Below are 12448 nucleotides of genomic sequence, written 5' to 3' on the forward strand. Positions count from 1 at the left end.
GCGCAAAGCGGAATTTCATCAGCGCAACGTCATAAAGGTCCCTGCACATGCAAAATTCACCTTTTGGACATTCTGGTACGTTTGTTTGACTCCCTGGGTCACGTTAAGACACCCCTGGTACGCCCCCTACTTATTTCACATTTTTGAGAGTTTATCCAATCCGGTTCAAGAACCATCGTTTCAAATTTGGCGGATTGGGTACATCTGCATTCTCTTGACCACTCACAGAAACAGCTTCAGCCCCGCCCAGACAAACCTGGACCCCTAAATACACCTGCAACATTACATTTCAGTCACTCACTTCAGTCACAGACAAAAGAAGAAGACACCTTTCAGTTGGTTGCCACCCGCCATTTAAAAGACAAAAGAAGAAGAAGTCACTAACTGTGACAGAAACTGACATGAGGCCATTAGGGTTCGGAAAGTGCTCCGTTGTTGGTTGTTACAACCAGCATCACAGCGTTTTCATTTTACTGGCGGAGTGAGAAAGAAGAACTTTATGGATTATTTTAATGTAAATGGACCGGTGACTAAATGCTTCTTTGTGTGTGGACACCATTTCACCTCCGATCGCTTTGAAAACGAGGGTATATTAATTACTGGGCTTGCGGTTGAAGAAGCACTCCATTCCTACAAGATGTGATCCACTTGCTGCTTCCCCAAGCATGTGAGTACATGCTTGATACTTATTGGATGTACTGTATGTACTCCAGAAGTTTGTTTATAATCTAGCTTCCCTCCTGTGTAAGGAATGCTAATGTCTAGAACAGTTGAATCTAACAGTTACAGCGACAAAGAGAGACAGTGTTGCAAGGTGCTGCCACGCAATTTGGATGAGTCCAAGCCTCTCCAGCATTCTTCCGGTTTGAATCGTGTGATATATGGTACTGAGGTCATTCACTCAGCTCACATTTTAGCTGCTAGTGTCATGTTAGTCGCTAGCACGATGGTAGCACAGCGTTAGCGGCTAGCTAACATGTATGTTGTTGTTGTCTTCTCGTATGTGTTACTTATCTAGTCAGCTACTGTAGCTGTAAATGTGACAATGTTTTTTTTTATACAGGCTGATGCATCCTAGCTACCAAAAGGCAAGGAGGTAGTTTCTCAAACTGATGACACTGCAGGCTGTGGACACGCGGCTACCTTGTAGAGTTGTTGCTCACCTCAGGAGCAAAGGTTGGTTGGCCAATATGCAGTTTTATCTGACAGAGATTTAGCATTTCAGTAGTTGTAGTATTCATAATCTGATATATATTATTGTCTATATATTCACTCTGTATGCAGTTGGTCAACTTATTTTGACATTTTAGTCTGTTGATGGGTAATTTGTGTTATGGTGCCGATTATGTGGAAAATGTGATGGAGACCATCTTCAATAATGTCCTGCTGGACCCAGGTCGTTATATTGAGGACCTTGTGAACATCCCTGTCCCACCGGCCCTCTGAGCAGAATTTGAGCAACCTGACATTGAAGACTTAACAAACCAGCACTATAAAAGCTAAGTTGAAAACGTGTATATATTGTTTACATTTGTGAAAGGTTGTGACATACAGTACATAGGAAATACTGGACATTTCATTAATCTACTATTCTATTCTCTATACCTTCTAGAATGGTGTCAAGGAAAACAGCTGCATCCTCCATCTGTACAGCAGCTGCACTGCTTCCGATGTCTTCCAAAACGTGATGAAGACAAAAAAGATCCTCACATCTCCTCAGCCAACTGCCCATGAATTACCTGTTCTACTCCAGAAACTATGCTTTTTCATTTTGTAGTCTGCACATTGCTGTGAAGGTAACTTATCCAGCATTATAGTGCTGGTGCGTTGATTGACAATAAAGTTGGCTTTGACTATTGCTGTTTCACTGAACTATTTTTTTTGAGGGAAAACAGACAAATGTTTTATAATATTTCAACTTTATTATATTAACAAAAACAATAATTTAGGTATTTCACCGGTGGTCTAAGTCCAACATAGGTGCCTTGTCCCTCAGGAAACACTGCCCTGATCCAGACCAGGGAAGCTGGGATGACAACTTGGACTCTTCACCTTAGAAGTCCCCAGCACCAGCTGACAAGACTTCTCTAGGCTAGATACCTGCAACGACTTGAGATACACACAGACATAGTACTGTCAGATTTATGAGAAACAAAAAAAACAATACAAAAAAAACAATAACTACATTTCTATTAGTAATATATTAGCGCTTGATATATCATACACATTACTAAAAGCGGGTGGTGCGGTGGGTAGCCTGGTGGTGCCTTTCTGTATGGAGTTTGCACGTTCTCCCTGTGTTTGTGTGGGTTCTCTCCGGGTTCTATGGCTTCCTCCCGCAGTCCAAAGACGTGCATTAGGTTGATTGGCCTCTCTCCATTGCCCGTAGGTGTGAGTGTGTGAGTGAAAGGTTGTCTGTCTCTGTGTTGCTGCGATGGACTGGCGACCTGTCCAGGGTGTACCCTGCCTCTTGCCTATAGCCAGCTGGGTTAGGCTGCAGCACCCCCGCGACCCCAAATATGGGAATAAGCAGCTTGGAAGATGGATGGATGGATTTCTAAAAGCAATTAAAAATATATTAGGTCAATATGTATTTAGAACCAAAACTATGTTTGTAAACCAGAGTTCCTAGGTATATTATGATTAATCTGTAAATAGTAAAATGTTCTAAAATTGTTTAATTTAGGAGATACTGATTTATATGCATGTGTAATTGTCTGATATACTGTATATTAAATGTGTTCTGTAATGAATACACATTCAATCATACTGGCTCCAGTCCCGGATCATCAACCATACATGACAGTAGGTTTGGCAACTGGTTCAGGCGTCTTGAGGTAAGATTTATCAAAATTTTAATTTATTAATAAAAGTAATAAACACATGCAATATCTTGAAAGCAATAGTTGCTGTCACACCATGCCTCTGTAGGCATTCACTGTTCCTACATTGGCACTTAATTACAGACTAATACAGCAAAATATAAGCTGCGGCTGAAGAAATAAAAAAAACATGTAAGAATGAGTTTATATTAGTCTATCAAGCTTTGCTCCCAAACAAGCTGAAGTCGTGTTATGAATATTCTGTTGTATTAATTCAGGCTGCTAATTTGCAACCATTAGTATTAGCGTTAGCAGCTAATCAAGTTGCGTATTATATAAATCAAATTAAACTAAATGTGAATCTGCCAGTTAGACGTACCTTGCGCCAGTTGAAGTGTAACCACTTCAACAGCCTCCCATTCGACTTCAGAGTCAGATTTTGGATCAAACATATTGTTGAACTCCACTACGAGGACGAGGTAGCCAGTTTCGCAGTAACAGTGGATTCAGCGACCGTGACGTTTGATTCCCGCTGCGGATCACGGCTATGCGCTTCCTCAAAGGGGTGTAGCGATCAGTTTAGCTTCCGACACACTCCGAAAATAGAGCGTTGTGGACGAGAGCCTAAAACACACATTTTCAGACAGGCCGTGTGGGCGATCTACAGCGCTTTTTGGCATGAAAGGTTACAGACACCGTACTGAGTCATCAAGGTCCAATTTTTTAGCAATGTGGAGAATGAAAAAAGCGTGCATGGACCTCTATAAACCAATAAACCAGCTGATAATAGCTTTTTCAAAGCCGCAGAAGTGAATTGAAAGCCGACTCGTTTCCTCATCTTCCCAGCTTTTATTTTGGTGGGAAAATCAAACTGTTAAAACGTACAAGGACCCCCATGGCTCATAGAATACAGAGTCAGTTCCCCACTTATAGCACAAAAAGGTGACACGAAACACAGAGAAATGAGCAACTCACAGGACGATCAGCATAGATCCTCCCAGATCTCTGATTTAGAAAAGACTCTTCAGCTGGTGTCAGTCCCATCACTAGATGGAGATGGAGCGGATCAATCTCAGTCTGAGGCTCAGTCTCTGTCAGGGTGAATGTCAACACGTTCGAGAGACCTAGCCTGTCAGACTGGAGATCGATCAGTTCCATCTGCGGCTCCTTTGGTGAGGTTCAGGGTCTTGTGACGGGACAAACACAAGCTGAAGAGTCTTTTCTAAATCAGAGATCTGACCGGATCTGTGCTGATCGTCCTGTGAGTTGCTTATTTCCGTGTTTCTTGTTACCCCTTTCTGCGGGTAATGTGGAGAAATGAGTGAAAGATTTAACACTTGTCTGTAGAATAAAATCAGCTTGGATTTCGCACAGTTGAGAGAATGTGTAAGGTTTTACCGTAAACTCCAAACATCGCCGAGCTCTGTCTCATTAAAACGCGATGGCCCCCAAACCATAACCGAGTGACCAGCAAACACAAGAGCGGCAGAGTAGGTCCTGCTGATCTGCATCAGTTTCCCCCAGCAGCGTAATAAACTAACCTTGTGTCCTTTATTTGTTTTCTCTGTGCCGCGTAAAAATAAAATGAAAATGGCACGTTTTTTTAATTGACTTTTGATTTCAAACGAAAAATGAAACTGTACATGACCCAAGTCATCAGTAATGTCTCGACACAAAAATGCCATTTAGAATTAACGCGTGGCGTTTAATCAACTCAAACTGAGGAAGCTACCTAGGTTGTGAAAGGTTTTACAGGGAAAGTAGTCCAGTAGACATGAATTAACCTCAGACTTGAGAAGTTTGACTTTTTTCAAAGGTTTGCAATTTGACAGCCATGTTTAACTGGAACTTTTTTACTTAAAAGAAGAAATCAGTTTTACTGAAACAGCTATAATTATTTAATGAAAATCAGATTTTATTATTTATATAAAGTTATAATGATGTGCAATTTCAAAATGTTCATGTGGGTGTATGGATATGACACGTGAGACAGTAACATTTGAAAAAAAATAAACTAATTTATTGCAAGTTAAACCAAATGTACTTTACATCAATGCATAAAAATTAAACAGGACATAGATGTTGACCTGAAACTAACAATACAACTAATCATAAAGAATAAATGTCTGTAATGACATTACCAGAACGTTTGTACATAACCCGCACTGGCCCATTGCTGAGTTGGACTTCAAAGGGATCCCACTTTGAGTGGTCAATGCTCACAACTGCGAGAAGAAGGTTGACGAACCCCGGAGTTTCGCTGTCCATCACGCCGACAACGTCGTCCGCGTTTTCCTCCGAAGTGTTTATTTCCTGTTCAGAGAACAAAAAAGTTTTCATGTTGTGATAATAATTGTGAAGTGAATAGAGCAGTCGCGGATGAAAACCTCCAAATTCCTCCTTTATGACCGGACTAAATCTTGTACGGCATGAATGCACCCATGCATTTAAATGATAATTATTTTAAAGATGTTTTCTATACATAACACATTAGATTTGAAGGGTAACCTCAAGCGTGGTGTAATTGGTCGATTGCAGCTGGAGTCCGTAGCCGCTGTGTTTCCCCTTCAGGTGAGATATGCGCATGTGGGACCCCAGTTGTATGTCTGCCATACTGGCCTCCTGCCACAGGCAAATGGATGCTCTTATCTTGTCCTGTTAATGATTATATAACAGTTCATGTTACATAAGCATTATTCAAGTAAGCAAGAAAAGACTAATTATTATTATCGAAATAAAATGACACTTTAGACACTCTACCTTTCGCAGTGTTAGGTTTCTGAGGGGAATTGCCTCCTTTCCAAAGAGCACCTTCTTCACACTTGAGACCTGTGGTGGAGAAAAAAGATTGATTAGTTAGACAAATTTCTTCTAAAGTAGATTTATTTATCCACAGATGGTGACACAAAATGGTGACATCAGCATTAAACTGTTCTTTGCTGGCTTTATTATATAATTTAATATGTTGCCTGCTGTTATAAAAACACTTACTTCAATGACTTCCCCTTTTATCGTCATGAAGTCTCGCTGACCGGAGACTTCAGCCAGCGGGGTAAGGACTGAAGTCGGCTGAAGGAGGGCTTCCCCCTCCTTAATAAGGACATCGTTGATGGTGATAGAGGCGCCTCTGAAAACCTGAGTGTCCCTTGTTAGAGTTAAGTGGTAAGGGGGCGACTCTCCCTTTAGAATGTAGCCCCTTAATATGTAACTACTGCCAGGAATAAATTTGCAGGCTTGGTTTTCATACACAGTCATTTTTGTGACGGTTTGTCCGTCAGAAAGTATTACTATTTTGTTATTAATTTTTCGGCCTGGTTTGGCATCGCTACTAGAAAAGTCCCAGGACAACACTTTGGGTTGGTCCTGGACTGCCACAACATAAATGTGAAGCGGCGGTGGCTTATAATTAGGGAACTCAGGTTTCGCTCCTAATATACCATGCAAGGCCATTCTGAAATGATGAAACGGACACAATGAAAATTGAAGTGATAACATGAACATTAAATACAGGAATTTTTAAGTTAACACAAAAAGTTGACTAACCCAGGTGTACCATCATTAAAGTAAAATGCACATATAAAAGCCCTGAGAGTTAACACGAGAACTTACCTTAAACTCTGCACAGAAAAAAGACTGAATGTCTGCGTTTGTGCAGTATTTGTAGGTACTTAGTAATTACCTGATGTCGATCGGGTGTGTTCAATCGGCAGAACGAAAAGCCAATTTACACACCTGTTCAAGATAATAATAGTTTGGCAGTCCTGTCTGTGATGCTACAGCAAGGGTTATTATCCGTTTAGGCACTGAGAGCTACTTCTTGGATACTGATTAGGTGGGGGGTTTGATACACACTTCTGAAATCACAAATTGGCCTTTAATTTACCTTTAATTATATGTTGTTATTATTATTATTAATTAATCATATTCGTCTACGTGAAGACACTGATCATGTTAATGATCTTCATAATAATAATGTTGATAATTATTAACAATGATTTTAACAAGGTAGAAAACTGGAAACCGAAGCTTACAGTAGCCCTTAAAGAAAAAAATGTAAAAAGTAACTGCTCATTGAAAATGTGCTTGTGGCCTGATGTGGTGGAAATTTCCCATAAAAAGGCAGATGAGAGAGTTGTCCTTTTGTGCGATTTATTGAAATAATAAAGAAAATAAAAATAATGGGGAAAGCAAATAAAAAGCATGGATGTTGATCGTGCACATCAACAAACCAAAAACCAGCTGGAGATCAGTGCACACACTACGAAGGTGTGATGCAAAAAGGCCACGATCTTCAAGTTGCTTTTGCCTTTTAACCCCTTTCTCTGGCTCTGGTGGAATGTCTCTCTGCAGCAATGGAATTGTTTGTGCCACCTTATCTCGCTGTAAGTGAGAATGTTTGCTTTCTCACTTCTGCATCGTCATGTCTTGTTATCCAAAGGAAGGAACACCGAGCTTCCAAGACAAGATGCATTCGCTTTAACAGCCTTGGGTCTGGTGGGGAGTCAGATAGGAAGGAGCCAGAGTCTGGGTGTAAAAGACAAACATATATCATAAATTATTAGTCAGTCAAATGGAACATCAGATGTTTAGACTTGATGTATGACAGGGTGCAAGAGATTATTTGTTTGTGTAAGAATGTTCAGTATTGCACCTAACCAGCACAGGGCGAGTGTGTTGGATAAGAAATAGCACTAAGGCAAAATTTTTCCATTACACCTGATATAATATTAAATGTGATTTATTTAATGCCTAAATAATGAGTGTATGTCAAAGACAGCCTGGTGTATTTTGCAGTTTTACACCAAGCATAATTATTAGGTCATAATGTCTCCTATGAGACGACATCTATAACATTTATAGATGTACAGTAATGTCATCAGGTGACGACTCAGACGAGAGAGAAATGACAGCGAGTCGCGCTTCAATCAAGTTAATCCGAAAACAATATAGCGTCTGCACAAACCATTACTAAACGTGAAGGGCAACGTCACTACTGTAGTTGTCATGTGTTGATCAGGAACCTGCTCATCGATCACAGACGGGGGGACGATTGACCGCCTTGTTTGCTCTGATTTGCGTTCTTAACTAACTTCAGCTGAGCGGAGCCGTCTGTCACGTGACACACGCACAGATTAGTCACTAATAATGTCTCTGATATGAACAATCACTCAATCATCAAACGCCCAAATACTTGTGTTAAATTGGTTTAGTTAAATGTAGCATAGAATATGCCCTATAGATGATTCTGTCTCTGCTTTGGCACATCTGTCGTAATCTTTGACGATGCAAGGCGGGATTTCCGAGTGTCCCTGAATTAACACGTGATTCACGTACTATTCTTCAAAACTTGCCGTCTATTTTGTCTTGTTCTCCATGAAGTAAGTACTGTAGTCCTGATTTGTTCTGATTTGCGTGGACTGTTTTACATGGTTTAATCGTAAATATGACCGAAATGACGGGAGCCTCCGTAGAAGAAGTTAAGAAAAGTAAGTATGTAGTGTACCTTGTGCAAGTTGAGTCTGGGAGTGTAAATGGTAGTCTAACTTGAAACTGCTAGCTGCTTATGGTAATTAGTACAAAGGCACAGACAGCTTGCGATACAAACTTGATTTTAATCCATAGCTGTTTTACATTTCACAGTGAAATTAAATAGTATACAAAAAGAAAAAAATCATCTGTGATAGCTCATTACAGGAGTAAGAACGTAACTTTAGGGGAAGTGTTTTTTTTGGCTGAAATGCCGTTTTTACTGCGGTCACGTAAGTCGCTATCTGTGGTCACATCGCCTGTGACTATAGTTTAAGTGCAGGATTCACGTGATGTCCAGACAACAATACTACCATGAGTGAAATAAGCAGACAGACTGATTGAAATGATATTAGGGCTAATTTTATATGGCGCATATTGCAAACGTAAAATGTACGGTAACATAGAAATTACTGTGTATGTTGAAAAATATTTAATTATGAAATATATTATAAAAACTTAATTGGCATGTTTTCTAAACTTGGTTTTGAATAAAACCTGCTTCTCCAATTAGTAAATTACCATTCTTTCATAGTTGTACTTAGTACTTCATTAACTGCCCACAGAAAATATCAACAGATTGTACTGTATAGTTTTGGAGTATGTATTACTCAACTGTCATATAGTGAGTAAAACTGGCATGGTTTACTAGACTTTGGCTTTGAATACACTCTGTTCCTTTATTTAGTAGAATAGAGCAAGGAACATTACGCATCACTGCTATTTCTGCTATTTCCTGTACTAAATTAAGGACAATCATCAGAACTGACCTTTCCATCCTGACCAGCAGATCAAATGCAGATGCTGCAGCACTACCACAAAGTCAGAAAAGGTTTACAGTATTGCTATCTTCTCTGTTATACTAGATCAAGGAACCGTTTGATTCAAAGCCAAAGTGTGGTAATTGATGCTAGTTTTATTTACAGTGTGACAGTTGAGTAGGATGTTAATTAAACATTCATAATATCGCATCAATCCTGCACTTAAAATATATATACAAAAATGCGATTCACTTGACTGCAATGGCAGCATAAACCTGCACAGACAGCATTGACAACTTGGGTAAAACTAATATGATTTTAAACTTTAAAACTCCTTTTGTTAATAAATGAAAAATGTTGTAATTTGTGGTATTCTTGAAATATGAAAAAAAAAATGTTTGTACTTAACAGCCCAATAAATGTTTATGTTGTTAGGCCTGCAAAACAGAATGGTGTGATGAAGTTTTGAATCACAAAATAAAGTGTCCATATGTTTTCTCTGTTAGACAAAGCCTTGTTGATTGCTGTGTGCCACTCAGTCAGTAAGTAGTGATTTACACAATGTTACTTGTTTAATGAGATCAATACATAAGTTGTTAGAAGATAATGCTTTTGTTTGTGTAGCTTTTATATTAGCCAATTAGTATAAAAGTTTATCAGACTTAAAATTCAAATGGCAGTGCATTTGTAATTTTGCAATTCAATATTAAACATGGCTATTCAATCCCCAGTTTCATTAAATAAAAGTTTTAAATAAGGAAATGAATCAATTGCATTTTATATTTTCATGGTATTTTGTAGCCTGCCTCAGCTGGTTGCTACAGTTGGTTAGAGTGTGGTGCTGGTCTGCAAGGTCACAGGTTTGAATTGATCCAGAGGAGTTTGCAAGCCAGTGACTTCTATGCTGATCCCGAGCCCGGATAAATGGTTGTCTAATGTTGCATTTGAAAAAAAGACACTCGAAAACCATGAGGAAATGAAATGTAAATTATTTCATCTTTAGTTAATGAAACTGGATATGAATTGCCAAATTTAATATTAAATTACAATTTGCAATTCTGATGATAAATGATCTTTCTTGTGCAGATGGTTTATATGAACTTTCTAATATTAGTCTAAACAACTTTTCATTTTATTGTCTGCCTGTGGACCACCCTCTAAGTGACTTTAGACTAACTGGCTGTAAGTTGACAAACAAAACAATGCTCAAACAATGTATCCTTAAATTTCAAAATAGAATGAGGTATTGTTCCTGAGTAAATGATTTTTAGTATTTATTTCTAATAATATTTTTTTGTGCCTTGCAGGTACCATTTGTGATCATCCGCCTCTCTTGTCTCTATCATTTATGGTTTACTCTGTCTATCCTGTCACATCTACTAGCTCTGTCTAAATTTTGGAAGCTCTATCTATTTCTATACCTCTATACTATCCACCCTCTATCTAAGCCCACAGCGGGGCCCCTGTTTTGTTTGGCTTGCCACTTGTTGGCCCCTCTCTTACTGGTTTACCACAACAACTATATACTGAACCTGACTTTCAACTGCTCATTTTATTGGTCCCAGGTTACAAGTACCTGTCTGCCTGTCTTTTTTGGTTCTGAGAGTTTCTCTACTCTCACGCTCTAGCTGCTCTATCTCTCTTATATCATACTATTTCATCAGTTGGCTAAAAAACATTAACAGTGAAAGATTAATTGTTAATTGAATTATCAAAATTGGAAAACATACTGCTCAATTATTTAAAGTATTAAACAGAAATAAAGTCTGAATTCTGTTAGAAAATATTTGAATAGAACAACTTAAATATTTACACATACTTGTGTGTATATATATATATATATATATATATATATATATATATATATATATATATATATATATATATATACATTAAAGTCGCAAGACTTGCATACGGGTGGTCCCCGGTTCGAATCCCCGTCAGGGCGAATAGGCATCCAGTGTGGGTCCCTGGGCAAGACCCTTCAAGCTACCGCCTACCTCATATCATGAGAGACAATGAACCACATGAGATACCGGCTCAGACGTCGCCCGGTCTAACAAGGTCTGCGTCAGGTGTTGGGGAACCAGAGCACCTTGGCGAGAAGTGGGCTACTGGAACAAGAAAGAAATGGCTGAGATGCGAGAACAAGGCTCTGTTGGAATGCTACTACTCAAGTAACCCTAGTCAGAGGGGCTACATGCAAAGAATGTGCGGTGAATGGGAACGGAGAAACCCACATTCAAGGCTGACGGCGAAGCAACTAGTAGCTCAGTGTTCCAACATCCACAAACGGCAACTGCTCATCACAACTTGAGCTGGACGAGATACCAACACAAATTGCTACGGCAAGGGGGAGCCAGGACGCCAGGTCAGAGGGGAGGTTTCAATATTCCGCAACCGGAAATTGGGTACGAAGCCCCAATAAGCACAGATACGCTGAGGAGAGGCAGCGACTGACCTGAAAGATAAGATCATGGCCGAGATTGAACAGGCAACCCCGAACCCCACTACAACGGCTAAGTGAAGTACCCATTAGAAAGTCTCATGGAAGATGTGAATGCAGGCATTGAGAGCGATCCTACCCACAACTATCACAGAAACCAATGAGCTGATATACGCTTCAGCATCAGTGATCCGTAGAGATGCTTGGCTATAAGAGCAACCATGGGAGCCATGAGAAACAATACCCCACCATGGAAACGAAGATTGGAGGCAAAAATCAAGGCAGCTCGGAGGGAAGTGAGCCAAATGACAGAGGCCCAGAGAGGTGCAATGAAAGACCGATGCCCAAGAGGTACAGCCAGATGACCATACCCTGAAGCACTCGAAACTGCCAAGCAAAGGCTACAGCCTTGGCCAGCCGCCTAAAGAGATACACCCGATGAGATACGAAGCCAGACGAATAAACCGGCTGTTCGCAACACAACCTGCGAAAGTGTACTCTCAATGGCAGGGTAATAACAACAGAGCAGACCCACCAAGGCTGGAAACTGAACAGTACGGAAAGGCATATGGAAAAGGGAGGCATCACACAACAGTGATGCACAGTGGCTGGTGGATTCTGAGGGAAGACCACAGCAAACCTCCCCTGAACAGAATCCAGTGACTATCACAGTGGCAGACATCCAACATAGGTCCTCAGGTATGAAAAACTACTGGACAGCACCTGGCCCTGACATGATCCACGCCTACTGGCTAAAGAAGCTCACTGCAAACCATGAGCGCCTGGCAGCACAAATGAAACCAGCTGCTAAGGGATGGGACTCACCCTGAATGGCTGACCGAAGGGCGAACGATCCCTGATAATGAAGGATCCCTCAAAGGGTACAGTCCCAT

General features: G+C 40.1%; 1 protein-coding gene across 1 annotated transcript; it reads right to left on the reverse strand.

Moving 5' to 3' along the window:
* Window positions 1–4840: 4840 nt before the first annotated feature.
* On the reverse strand, window positions 4841–6642 carry LOC129604427 (uncharacterized). Its single transcript, XM_055510669.1, has 4 exons — window positions 5814–6642; window positions 5583–5651; window positions 5331–5477; window positions 4841–5135 (listed from the first exon to the last, which is right to left on the reverse strand). Exons 1-4 carry the CDS (start codon window positions 6321–6323, stop codon window positions 4932–4934), a joined length of 930 nt encoding a protein of 309 aa, XP_055366644.1. The 5' UTR covers window positions 6324–6642; the 3' UTR covers window positions 4841–4931.
* Between the last annotated feature and the right edge of the window lie 5806 nt (window positions 6643–12448).

Source organism: Betta splendens, chromosome 8 (genome assembly GCF_900634795.4).
Source record: "Betta splendens chromosome 8, fBetSpl5.4, whole genome shotgun sequence".
NCBI classification, from domain to species: Eukaryota; Metazoa; Chordata; class Actinopteri; order Anabantiformes; family Osphronemidae; genus Betta; species Betta splendens.

Coding starts and splice junctions, on each gene's coding strand:
- LOC129604427 (XM_055510669.1), bottom strand. CDS start 6,323: ATGTTCATGTTATCACTTCAATTTTCATTGTGTCCGTTTCATCATTTC. Junction 5,652..5,813: donor TAAAAGGGGAAGTCATTGAA/GTAAGTGTTTTT, acceptor TCTCCACCACAG/GTCTCAAGTGTGAAGAAGGT. Junction 5,136..5,330: donor CCAATTACACCACGCTTGAG/GTTACCCTTCAA, acceptor TTCTCTGAACAG/GAAATAAACACTTCGGAGGA.